General features: G+C 44.1%; 1 protein-coding gene across 1 annotated transcript in view; it reads left to right on the top strand.

The window, feature by feature from the left end:
* The first annotated feature begins 527 nt into the window (after window positions 1-527).
* The window catches only part of Zmpste24 (zinc metallopeptidase STE24), a 46,643-nt gene continuing 33,256 nt past the window's right edge, over window positions 528-13,914 (top strand). The window contains exons 1-3 of the mRNA XM_028886507.2: window positions 528-910; window positions 2,715-2,861; window positions 10,492-10,578. Of these exons, the coding sequence (XP_028742340.1) occupies window positions 788-910; window positions 2,715-2,861; window positions 10,492-10,578 (357 nt within the window). The 5' untranslated portion in view covers window positions 528-787. The remainder of the gene's footprint in view (window positions 911-2,714; window positions 2,862-10,491; window positions 10,579-13,914) is intronic.

Raw genomic sequence — 13,914 nt, 5'->3', positions numbered from 1 at the left:
GTTTGAAATCTCAGGCAGTGGCCCCCAAGCCCACCCTGCCTGATAGAGGTTAGAAATGCTATCCACAGTTGCCTTGTCCCAGGACACACAGGCGACATGCCTCCTCTGACTGCACTTGGGGAGGATAAGATGAAATGTGTAAATAAAAATCCTCCTCAGTCGTGTAATTTTCATCTCTCTAACACTCCCGAGTCAGAACTTCCCAAGACAAGCCACATGACCCAAACTGTAATGTCGTTTGGCTAGTTATCCCAGGGACACTCCTCTAACCCTTTGAAGAGCACTAAATAGAAAAAAGGAAGTTTTAGAGTTTCTCCCATCCTTCCCAGCTACTTCTAGACGGGAGTGGGCCCACCCTGTGAGTTCTCCCTAAACCTGGTTACCAGCCCGCCTGCCCAACACCGGTAAGCACAGCAGTCCACAGCCTTCTGTAGGAACCCGCCAAAGCAAGAGAGGCAGCAACCCACGCCGACTTCTTGTCCGGAACCTTGGAGTTGGAGTCCCGGGAGCAGAGTCCGGAGGGATGTTTCGGGTGCACCTCCGCTCGGTCTTCGGGCCGGAAGTGAGAAAGGTGGGGCATGCCTTAATTCTAGCAGAACTAAGTAGGTCCTGAGGGAGTAAGAAAGGGGAAGAGTGTCTTTGTGACACTGCTAGCAGTGTTGAGGGGATGGGAGTCTGACGAGGCTCTCGGAGGGACCCATATCGCTGAGACACCGCTGGCACTCTGAGGGACGCGTGTCGGTGTGGCACCGGTGCATGCTGAAGCAGCGAGTGGACCTGGGTGACCATGGGGATGTGGGCATCGGTGGACGCTATGTGGGACTTCCCTGCGGAGAAGCGAATCTTCGGGGCGGTGTTGCTCTTTTCCTGGACGGTGTATCTTTGGGAGACCTTCCTAGCACAGCGGCAGGTGAGCATAGACGGACCCCCCGCCCCGGACCCCAGCTCCTGGACAGCCTTAGGTTAGCCTGTGCCTCGACCCAAGCCCCTAGAGGTTCTCCCCGGTGGTAGCACCAGTCTATATTCCTTAACTCCCAGTGAGCTTCCTAATTTTTCCCACTGTGGCTTTGAGGGGTTCTTGGGACGGCAGGAAGTTGTCTGCACCGTTGTGATGGGACCCAAGCCTGTTAGCGTCTAATGAAGGGAAAGAGTCTCCGTCAAACTTGAGCCTGTGCCTGCACTACAGCACCTTAGGATCTTTGGGCCCAAGCTTGACCCCTTTATCTTTGGTATAAGCTTTCTAAAAGGAGATGCTGAAATGTTAGAATAACAGCTTCCCGTGACATTGATATTGCCGTGCTCAACCACAGGATTGGGAAACAATTTTTCTGAAAAAGTGTTTTGTAATCCTCCTAAAGGCCCGCACACTTTTTCAAAATCCTCATTAGTGCGTATGTGGTTTGCAGCCCAAAATTGTGTGTGTCTGTCCGTGTTTTCATTCAAACACCCCCTATGTTTTTGTTTGAAATTTTAAGTAGTGCATTAGAAAAGCTAACAATTCCCTGGATATAGCCATAATGAACAGTTTGATTAGAAATCTGAACGTTGAAGTGAGGTGGACTTTGTAACTGATGGTTTTATTTTAGTCTCTCACTGCTGGTTGGCTTCACTTAACCACCTTCTGTGTCGCCCTTGAGAACCTTTCCCTTTAATTGCTGGACCTGTTTCTTGAGCATTGAAGCCTTTTTTCTTTGGCAGTTTCTTTTACTTTCTTTTTTCACTGTATATGAGTTTATTTGCCAGGCAAGTGCTCTTCCACTGAGCTATATCCCCAGCCCTTCATGAATCTCTTTAACTGCAAGTTTTATTTTTTTTAAAAACTTGTCAGCATCAGATTGGTGCCTCAGACTCCTCCATTAGTATGTTCCAAATGTTAAAAGTACTATAGGTCAGTACTCAAAGCTTCATTAGTTCAAACTTGCATTAAGTCCCCTGGCCTGAAGCAAACACATAGCATTCGGAGTCAAAACAGCAGGCTGAGATAGCACTTACCTGACAGTTTACTAATGAGCCTGGTTACATCATCTTTGTAGGGTTGTTCCTTAATGCCTTCAGACGGCTTTGTTGGTTTGTTTGTTTGGTGGTTTTGTTGTTGTTAACATATGGTAGAAAAAGTATTTGTTTTAAAACCATTGAAGAAGATCTGGTCTATTACACCCTTTGGTATCTGTTCCCTGTGTTATGTCCCAGGGGCTGAAATTACCTTTTAGAATTTGACATAGTGAGAAATTTTAAAGATTGGATATGTTGCTGTCACTCCTCTGATCCTTAATTTGACCTCTAGGACCAAATTTAATGATGAGTCATTATTATATTAAATGTATCTGTTGATGCGTGTAATGCTGTAGTGAGTATTCTTGCTTCTCTTTTTTCATGCTTTGTTTTCTGTGTTGTAAGACATACATCATACTCAGAATGAGTCCCCGTATGGTGTTACAACTTTGGTTCACACAGGCAAACTGAAAGTGTGACTACAACCCAGATGGCCATGGTACCTAGTCATGTGGCCTCTGAAGCTTTTTGTCTGCCCTAACTCTCCTGGGTCATTTGTTTAGAGGTCAAGGTCCCTGACTGAGAGCAGTTTACATGTGTATGTAACAAATTCTACAAGCTTACCTGACAAACTAATGTTGTAGACCATTTAGTTTTTGACTATAAATTACTAGTGTGTAATAAAAAATATTCATCAAAGTGTTTTCTTTGAACTATTTCAGAGAAGGATATACAAAACAACTACTCATGTACCACCAGAATTAGAACAGATCATGGATTCAGACACATTTGAGAAATCTCGACTGTATCAACTGGATAAAAGTACATTCAGCTTCTGGTCAGGACTCTATTCAGTGGTGGAAAGCACTGTGAGTAATTTATTTCTTGGAGACAAAATTCTCAGGTTGTTTAATACTTGTAATACTTGTTTGTTTTTGCATTTTTGTAATACAAAGGTTATAGTGCCTGTAAATCCTAGAATGCCTTCTTAAAATTTTTGTATTTATTTTCTTTAACATTGTCTTAGTGTCCTATTGTGAAGAGACACCTTGACCACAGCAACTTTTTTGTTTTTCGAGATGGATGGGGTTTTCTCTGGGTGTCCTGGAACTTGCTCTGTAGTCTAGGCTGGCCTTAAACTCACAGAGATCCACCTCCTCCTGTTTCCTGAGTGCTGGGATTAAAAGTATGCACCACACTGCCTGGCAACCACAGCAACTCTTAAGAAAGAAAGCATTTTAGTGGGCCTTGCTTACATCTTCAGAGGTTAGTTCATTGTCATCCTGGTAGGAATCATGGTGGCATGCATCACAGTGCAGGAGAAGTAGCTGAGAGTTCTACATCCAGATCCACAGGCAGCAGGAAGAGAGAGTCACCCTGGGCCTGGCTTATGCTTTATTTATTTATTTATTTATTTATTTATTTATTATGTGTACAATATTCTGCCTGCATATATCCCTGTAGGCCAGAAGAGGGTGCCAGATCTCATTACAGATGGTTGTGAGCCACCATGTGGTTGCTGGGAATTGAACTCAGGACCTTTGGAAGAGCAAGCAGTGCTCTTAACCTCTGAGCCATCTCTCCAGCCCCCTGGCTTATGCTTTTAAAACCTAAAAGCCTACCCTCAGTGACACTTCTTCCAACAAGGCCACACCCCCTTATTCTTCTCAAGTAGCCCCATTCCCTGATGACTAAACATTCAATTATATGGGTCTATCAGGACCATTCTTTTTTTTTTTTCTCTGAGACAGGGTTTCTCTTGTGTAGCTTTGCGCCATTCCTGGAACTCACTTGGTAGCCCAGGCTGGCCTCGAACTCACAGAGATCCGCCTGCCTCTGTCTCCCGAGTGCTGGGATTAAAGAAAGGCATGCGCCACCACTGCCCGACCCAGGACCATTCTTATACAAACCACCACAAACATATATGAGAATTTTTGCCTATGTGTGTGTATGTGCACCATGTGTATGCCTGGTGCTCACCGAGGTCAGAGGAAGGCATCAGATCCCTGCATCTGGAGTTACAAATGGTTGTGAGCCACCATGTGGGTGCTGGGATCGAGCCCAGGTCCTCTGCAAGAGCAGCAAGTACTCAACTGCTGAGCCATCTCCAGCCCCACAGAATGCTTTCTTGACCTTGTTGGGTTTTTACAGTGCTAGGAGTCAAACCTAGGGCCTCGAGCATGCTTTCCACTCTCCCCCGAGCCACATTCCCCTCCATAGCCTTAATGATGGCAATGGGTGTGGACTAAGAGTCAGAAACATAATTGCTTAATCGTTTGAAAATAGGAGACTATGGTAACTGCCACCTGAAGGCCAGATGTAAAAAGAACCTTATATTGTATGCCGTCCTTTAACAGGCCATACAGGTCTACTGCTGCCACTGCCACTGCCTCCTCTGTTTTTGGTTTGTTTGTTTTGTTTTGTTTTTTTTCCAGACAGGGTTTCTCTGTATAACAGCCCTGGCTGTCCTGAAACTCACTCTGTAGACCAGGCTGGCCTTGAACTTGGAGATCCCGCCTGCCTCTGCCTCCTGAGTACTGGGATTAAAGGCATGAGCCACCACCTCCCAGCTCTTCCTCCTTTCTCTTCCTTTTCTTGCTTTTGCTGGAGATTGAACTAAAAGCCTTTTATAAGCTCAGCTTCTTTGAAGTTCTTTGACTTTATCCCCACGTGACCACGATAAAATGGCTGGAAAAGCATTTTCAGTTTTTCTGTGATTGTCACTAGTAAGTAGTTGCTGGAGAGATGGGCAGGAGTTGGGTGGTACTGGTGCTCATGGGAATGCAGTGTGTTCTGGGTGGTGATAGAGACGGGTAATAGGTCCCTCAGAGTAGGAACCTCACAGTGTGCTAAGGCTCCTCTCTAAGCAGTACTGGTGGACTAAAGCTGGAACAGTACTAGTTATACTTTTCATCTCAGAGGGTTTGTGTTTATTATTTGATGCTTATGACAGTAAAGTACGGGGATAGGCATTTTCCCCTTTTCGGGAGGAAATGAAAGCTCAGAGAAATTAAGCGGCCCATGTAATGGCCCAGTGGGAGAACCGGGTATGCAGCTCTGCTCTTCTGAGTCTTTAAACTTACACTGAAGAAAGTATTCTCCAGACTGTGGACCACAGTGTGAACATAGTGGAATTAGGTTCTGGAAAATTAGCAGCATTTACCATTGAACTGAAAGCGTTCCTATTTTGTTTTAACTAAAATGAAAAGATTCGTATGTTTTAATCACAAAGGGAACACGAAAGCACTTCTTTCTTTTTCTTTTTTTCTTTCTTTTTTTTCCTTTTCTTTTCTTTTTTTTTTTTTTGTGTGTTTCGAGACAGGGTTTCTCTGTGTAGTTTTGGTGCCTGTCCTGGATCTCACTCTGGAGACCAGGTTGGCCTCGAACTCACAGAGATCCACCTGCCTGTGCCTCCGGAGTGCTGGGATTAAAGGCGTGCACCACCACCTCCTGGCCCCACACGTGCACTTTTTGCCTTGGTTCTTTGTACCTGAGAAAAACTAAGCAGGCCCCGGATAACCAGTCGTGGGGGCTCCTTTTCACATACATGTAACAAAGCAGCTGGAGAAACAATGCCCTGTAGCATGAATCTTAAAAGTTCTTATTAATAAAATCAAACCCGAGGCAAGTTATTGGGGTCCATGCTGGTAGATCAGAGAGACAGAATAAGCCACAGCTATCTCACCTCGCCGGATCCTCAGCTGGTCCTGTTTCCCCAGACTGGAAGCTTCTGCGTCCTCATCCCAATGGCTCTCACCTGAACTGCTGCTTAAAAGCCTGAATGCTTAACCAGCCAAATGCCTCTAGTTTCTTGCCCTCAAGCCTTATATATCTTCCTGCGTGTGTCACCATGCTTGGCTATTTCCAATGTGGCCTTGAACTCACAGAGATCCAGAGGGATTTCTATCTCTGGAATGCTAGGATTAAAGGTGTGAGTGCCACCATTTTCTAGCCTTTGTATCTAGTGGCTGTCTGTTCTCTGACCCCAGATAAATTTATTAGAATACACAATACCACCACAATGCCCCGACCCTGAGATGGACTTTACCTGATGTCTCACAGATATCCTTAAAGGGCCCTTCTAAGAAATGGAGTGGCCGGCACTGTGTGGCACTGTGCCCTGTCATCCTAGCTACTTTAGAGTTGAGCCAGGAGGATCACTTGGGTGAAGAGATGGAGACTGCCCTGGGCGATACAGCAAGACTGTAAGACACCGTAGGGCCTGCTGGGAATGGAGGAGTGGAGTAGAAAAGCCCAGGTTGTGTGTGTCTGGCGTTTGCAGTGCACGTGCATGTGTCATGAGTGTGTCGAGTCCAGGGCTTGACACCCAGTGTCTTCCTCAGGTGATAAAAAAGAAGCACTTAATACAGGACTCAACATGTCGCAAGCACTTGCCACTGGATTTCTTTGGGCATTACTTTAACCTCTGTGTTCCAGTTACCTCCCTGCCATGTCTGCTTTTAAGACTCTAATGAAATAATAATACATGTCAGAGTACTGGAGTTGTGTCTGTCTGTTGGGCTTATTGATTCTTTTCCTAGGATTCCCAGGAGTGTGCTCGGAGAGATTATTAGCATGGAGAAAGTTTATAGCTCACCATTCTTGTTTTTCAGTTCCCGAAGTAAACTCAACAAGGTTTGGAACAGCAGTTCCCAAGTGTTCATAAATCATTCACAGACCTGTTAAAATACCGTCAGTGTTTGTTTAAAAGCTGGAATTTTAGTAGTAGCTGTTTTCACTTTCTATCAAAAGTGACATAAGTCCTTTATTCTACAGTGTTTGTTAGTATTGGGAGGAAGATAAAAGGAATGCCATCCTAGGTCAATTAGCTCAACAGCTGTAGCATGTGGCAGGTAGCGGCCCAGAACATAGCTTTTAGGAACTAGTTTCTTTTGGCCACAATGGAGTTAATTGTAGCAAAGTAGAAATGCATGCACCTAGAGTTCACAGTCAGATTATTTAAACAGTCACCCACAAGTGAGTGTCTGCCAGATTCACCTGCAGACTGTTGGGTCCCAGCCCAGCCTCTGGGCTGTGGCCTGAGACTCAAAGGCATAACCTCAGGCACTGCTGCTCCTGGGTCTGTTCAGAAGCCATACTTGAGACCTGTGCAAACCAGTGCAGCTGGTAAAACTCTAAATGACAGCCAGGTGTGGGGATGCACACCTGTAATAGCACTGGGGAGACTGAGGCAGGAGGAGCATTCTGAGTTCAAGATCAGCCAAGGCTACATAGTGAGTCTTGTTCTGCCTTGGCTGCATAATAAGACCCTGTCTCAAAACCAAAACAAAACATGTAAAAGATGAGTAGTATGAGGTGTGTCTGAAGTTGTAGAAAGATAAGAACATATGTGCTATGGATGGAAGTATAATGTGATGGGTGGTAAGCATTTAGAGAGCAACTGTTAATGCCAAATAAAGTTAACTGTCACCATGGAAAGATCTTTGAAAATACAGTTCAGGCCAGACGTGGTAGTGCACACCTTTAATCCCAGCACTCAGGAGGCAGAAGCAGGATCTCTGAGTTTGAAGCCAGCCTGGTCTATGTGGTGAGTTCCAGGACAGCCGGGGCTGGAACTCAACCTGTCTCATAACAAACAAAAAGCAAGTTGTGAGTGAGTACAGTCTGGTTTTCTTTATATACAAACTTAAAAGCAGAGAATCCCCTTGCAGCAGCCGGAGGGGATTCTGTACCCTCAGGCACCGACTCTTTCAAAGCTACAAAGGGAACTTACCTAAATCTCTGTCCCTCTAGATAACTCAAGATTCAAAGGTTGAGGTGGAATTCTCCTCAGAGGCCAAATAGCAAGCAGCTCACCTCCTCTCCTTGCTCGAGTCTCCCCAAAGCCCTCGTGCTTCTCCCAGCCCCCACTTAAAAGCCCTTCACCTGGCTCCTCCCTACCACTTCCTGTCAGCTAGTTGATGAGACAGCCTCCTGACCTCAGGTGAATTTTATTTAATCAAACAAATGTAACACTGCTGTGCTGTGGGGTGTCTTTCTGTACGGTGTGAATATATATGTTGCTCCCATTGGCTAATAAATAAAGCAGCTTTGGCCTATGGCAAGGCAGCTTAGAGGCAGGCAGGAAATCCAAGCAGAGGTACAGAGAGAAGAAAGGAGAGTGGGGGAAGACGCCAGCCCACCAGTCAAGGAGCAACAAGTAATGGGACACGGGTAAAGCCAGAGAACAGGTAGCGATGCATAGGTTAATAGAAATGGGTTGAGTTAAGTTACAAGAGCTAGCTAGCAAGAAGCTTGAGCATAGGCCATACAGTTTGTAATTAATATTAAGCCTCTGAATGATTATTTTATAAGTGACTGTGGGACCAGAGAAACTTCTGACTATATAACACATCTTTGCATCATTAAACTAATGTTCCAGGGACTGGAGAGATGGCTAAGCAGTTAAGAGCACTGACTGTTCTTCCAGGGGCCCCCGGGTTCAATTCCCAGCACCCACATGGCAGCTCACAACTGTCTGTAACTCCAGTTCCAGGGGACCGACCCCCTCACACAGACATACATGCAAGCAAAACACCAATGCACATCAAATAAAAATAAATAAATTATTAAAAAACAAACAAATGTTCCAGAGCATAAACAAAAGTAATATTCCTTAAAACAATATTCTACCACATTCCTTCCTTCCCTCCTTCCCTTTCTTCCTTCCTTTCTCTGCCTTACAACTGGGGACTGCACCAGGGTCTCGTGCATGCTAAGCAATCACTTCACTACTAAGCTGTAAATCTAGCACTACCTTGCTGTCTCCCCAGCCCCCAGGTCTCACTGTTTCTTGGGCTGGTCTTGAACTCACTGTGTAGCCCTGGCAAGTCTTGAACTTGCAATCTTGTCTCATCCTCCTGGGTAGATGGGATTCTGGGCTGCTAAACATACATTGTTTTCATGATTTGAGCTACTTCATGGTTTCTGAAGTTCTGGTGACCTAGTGAATGTCTGTTTACTTATTTGCCTAAGACAAAGAGTGGTAAGGGCCTACTCCCGAAGCCCTGACTCCTGCCCTAGGATTCATCTTTTCTTGACCCAGGGCAGGCCTGAGTATCCTATACTGCCCCACAGTCTGGTAAGTGGACCTGACTCACCACTAATCAGTACTAATACTTCAGCAGGCATAGTGGTACATTCCTATATTCCCAGCTGTGTAGGAGGCAGGGGGATCATTCAAACTCATGAGTTCAAAACTGCCCTGGGCAACATAATGAGGCAATGTCTCAAACTCCTGCAAGCTAATACTTTTTCTTGACTGAAAAGGACAGTTTCTTTTCATGGAAGAGATAGTTATAAAGCCATATTACCGTGTTCAAATCTGTTGCTCTTTACCTGTGGTTAACTTTTGTAAGCTTAGTTTGATTGATATGTTTTCATTTTAGTCTTTTGGCAAAAGGTTTTATTTACTTTTGCAAGCTATTATGTTTAACATGTGTGATTCTCATTTCTAGGATACACTGATGTTTTTGATACATTGTAATAATGATCATATCAGGATAATTAGCATATCTATCACCATAAATAATAGTCGTGTGTGTGTGTGTGTGTGTGTGTGTGTGTATGTGTGTATGTAATATCAACATTGATATCTTCTCTTCTGTTTTCAAATTCAGCTATACAAAGACTGAAATCTGTTCCCACTGTGACTGTGTACCCCTTAGTGAATTTTTCCTCATCCTCACTCCTAGATTCTATTTTTAATTGTCACATAATATTTATACACATTCATGGGGTACAATGTAATTTAGAAAATTTATACTGTATATGACAATCAGATCAGTGTAATTAGAATTTCCATTTTCTTAAATATATCTATGCCAGAAACCTTTGGACTTGTGGTTCTTGTGAAACACTTCATAAATTGTTGTAGACTAAAGTTACTGATTGCTGTAGATGTCTGAATTAAATCCTACTGACTGTTTTGATAGCCATTATTTAACATATTTCTAAATCAATTCCCCCGTCCCCTTCCAGTCTCTAGTGACTACTATTTTATTTTCCCCCATAAGACTGATTTTTAAAATCTTTTAAAAAAATTATTTGTTTACTTGTTGTTCTTGGTGTGTGTGTGTGTGTGTGTGTGTGTGTGTGTGTGTGTGTGTACATGATTAGGGGTCATAAACGTGGGCCACGGTGTGCATGTGGCGGTCAGAAAACCACTTTTGGAAGGCAGTTCCCTTTCATCTTTTACTCTGATTCCAGAGGAGGTCATCAGGCTTGTGTGACAAGTGCCTTTCCCCACTCAGCCATCTCTCTGGTCCTAGATTAATTTTTTTTTTAAAAAACTTCCAAAAGTGAGTGAGACTCCTGGGCTTGTCTTTTAAACAGAAATGTAATTCACATTCCATACAGTTTACCCATATACAAAATGAGTTAGCCCCCTTTTGTCCGTAACTTATTTATTTTCCCTTCCATTTTTCCTTATAATACACTCTTTCACATGGTAGCTGCTAAGACTGTTTAAATGTGACCACAATCTGCTTTGTTTTACAGTTTATTCTTCTCTTTGGAGGAATCCCTTACCTCTGGAAACTTTCTGGACGGTTCTGTGGTTCTGCTGGCTTTGGGCCGGAATATGAGGTACGTGACTCCTTTGCCCAGCCTGGCCAGTCTTTCTTTTGCTTGGTAAGATTTACACTGAAGTTGTCTTTTTGGCTCCCTCCACCAGCAGACTTGCCTCTCCGTCTCCACAGGGCTTGTCTGTGCATGTCTTGGCATAATGCCAGTGTTTTGATTACTTTTCTGTTGCCATGACAAAAAACTGTGACCAAAGCAGCTTGTAAAAGAAAGCATTTAATTTGGGACTCGCCATTTCAGAGGGTGAATTCGTATCACCATGTCAGGAAACATGGCAGCAGGCAGGCATGGTGCTGGGGCAAGTAGCTGAGAGCTTACATCTGATCCACAAACAGGATACACCTCCTTCAACAAGGCTGCACCTCCTAATCTTTACCAAACAGTTCCACCAACTAGGGACCAGCATTCAAATATAGGAACCTATGGGGGCCATATGATATGTTCAGCTACCACAGCTAGTTCCTGTAACTCGAGATTCTAGTGGCTTTTCAGTTTATTTCCCAATCACGTAATAGCTAGTGTGCGTATTTTTAGTTAGCAGGTGACTTTGTTCCACATGGTGAGGCAAGGAGTCAGGTGGTTTTCATTTTATGGGTTTGTCACCCAGGGCCCAGTGACAGTGGGTAGAGCATGCCCTCTTTTTAACCCCTGTAATGCTAAGGTTATGATATTGTACATTCACATTACACGGTGAAGCAGTCATTTGATCTTATCCGGATGGAAGGAAGCTGGGAAATGTAGTCTTGATTAGGATGCTGCTTCTTAGGAACAAGCCTGTGCAATGACAGGGGGACATACCATTCATTTTGTGGAACTCAGACTTAGCAGACACAGTAAGCAGACACTTCAAATTAAGACAGAAAGTAAGTCTCTGTCTCCTAAAGTGAACTCTCCATCTGTAATGGATGCTGCAGCTCTGCTTCCTGCCTTTGTCCAGGAAGCTGCCAAGTCAGTTTCCTCCTTCCTGATTCTTTATTGAAAATCATGGCCCTCCTGTGTGGATAGGTACTCTTGGCTTGAAGTCTGCTCATCCTGTGCCCTTTTCCATGGACCATTTTCTAAAGCAACAGGACTGTGTGTGTATGTGTGTGTGTGTGTGTGTGTGTGTGTGTGTGTGTGTGTGTGTGTGTGTGTAAGTTAGAGGGACAGCTTGTAGCAGTCAGTTCTCCCTTCCATCATATGGGCTCTAGGGCTTGAACTGAGCCAGTCAGGTTTGTTGGCGTCTTTACCCACTGAGTCGTCTTGCAGACGCGGAGTAGCATGCAAGTAGGTGTACTTTGTTGAATGAGTAAACATAACTTCTGCATGTGCCAATAAGAAATACTCATCTCCCACCATGTAAGTCAGTGCAGCCCATATGCACATGTGTGTGGGGACATCTACTGGGCCTGGGCAACTAATGGCTGCACTTCCCTCCAGCCCTGACAAAGGAAAATGACTCTCTCTCTCAGCAGCCATCAACTGCCATTAGCTCCTCCGATAGGGGTGAGTCTTCATCTTAATGGGCTATTTTATGTAACGTCCTGAGGTATGAGTTTTGTATTTAATAATGACTTAGGGTTCTTTTCCTATTGGTTTATAGAGCTAGGCCTTTGTTCTTTTATGGCTGCGTGATACTGGAGTCTTCACCTTGTGTAGTTCTGATATAAACAAATCAAGTTACCACAGTTCAGTTGTGGCACCAGCCCTTCAACACTGTGGCTCAGATTTCAGTTACCATGTGTATAGTTATGTGAATAGTTACATAAACTGCGGCTCATGATGTAAGCGCTAATTAGGACCAGTCATGTTAATATTTTCATCAATCTAAGTGATCGGTTGCTGCACATCTGTTACTCAGTTATTCAGAGCGTGATGCCTCATTCTCTTCCAGCTAAAAACGCAAACACATTTATAAAAATGGGTAGTTGATCTGGGTCCAGTGGTGCATGTCTGTGGCCTCAGTTACATGGAAGGCTGAGGCTGGAGAATCACTTGAGTCCAGGCATTCAAGACAAGACTGGACAGCAGTCATATGGGGTGTGTGTGTGTGTCTGTCTGTCTGTCTGTCTGTGTCTGTGTGTCCGTGTGTGTCAGACAGACAGACAGGCAGAGAGACAGGGATCTAGATTGGCTGACCAAAAGGAAAGTGCAACAGAGAAGTGAAAACTGACGACACTGAAAGCGGGTTCATCTGACTCGGTGGATGGACTGTGTGATGGAGAGCTGCTGACGGGAGCGCCAGCTGAAAGCGGGTTCAGCTCTGACTCGGTGGGTGGACTGTGTGATGGAGAGCCACTGACGGGAGCGCCAGCGCTGTTACTGTCAGAAGAACTGTATGGCAGCGACCTGGGTGACATAAAGGAAGGCCTGTGTGTGATGAAAGCGTGGAGATACCCCAGACTAGTGATACTCTGAAGCCCCTCACGTAGGAGGACCTTGAGGGATATTTCACATTGAAGTTCAAAGAATAAAACATTAAAAAGCTGATCTCACCTTGACTGTATGGCATCTCTCCAGGGGGAGCTGGCCATGCATAAGGAGATGCAGAAGGAGAAGCTAAGCACTGTTTAAATTCCTTAAAGTCATTGAAAAAAACTAAAAGAGAAGCTGCTCCTGAGTGTTTCGTTTTATTTTATGTGCATTGGGCTTTCCTTGCATGTATGTGTGTGCGAGGGTGTCAGATCTCCTGAGACTGCAGTTACAGTCAGTTGTGAGCTGCCATGTGGGTGTTGGACATTGATCTTGGATCCTCTGGAAGAGCCTGGTGTTCTAAACCGGTGAGCCATCTCTCCAGCCCCTCTCCAGTGTTTTAAAATAAGAAGATATTAAAACAAAACAAATTAGTTTTATTACTTTCTTCTGCTTCCCTACATATTAAAAGCTGATAGTAATGGAGTTTTCATTTGTTGACCAATGTATTTCAAGATCACAGACAACCATAGTTTTTTTTCCCACATGGCAGCTCACAACTGTAACTCCAGTTCCAGGGGATCTTATACCCTCTTCTGGACTTTTCAAGTACCAGACACACACATAGCGCACAAACATATATTCAGGCAAAACTCTCATATACATAGAAGAATTTTTTAAATTATTTCATATATTTTATTCAATGGAAAAATCATAATAAACATAAAGCAGTAGTAACTAAGTCATGAGTGTCATCCTTAGTCATAACTAAAGAAGAATATTATTATTGTCCTGGAGATGAGCCTTTTTTTTATTTTTATTTATTTATGTTTATGACTATTTTGTCTGCATATATGTCTGAATACCAGAAGAGGGCATTGGATCCCATGGATCTACAGTTACAGACAGTTGTGAGCCACCATATGGGTGCTGGGAATTGAACTCAAG

Source organism: Peromyscus leucopus, chromosome 2 (assembly GCF_004664715.2).
Source record: "Peromyscus leucopus breed LL Stock chromosome 2, UCI_PerLeu_2.1, whole genome shotgun sequence".
NCBI classification, from domain to species: Eukaryota; Metazoa; Chordata; class Mammalia; order Rodentia; family Cricetidae; genus Peromyscus; species Peromyscus leucopus.
The sequence above is the reverse complement of the archived record's forward strand: the minus strand, read 5'-3'. Positions and strand labels throughout refer to the sequence as shown.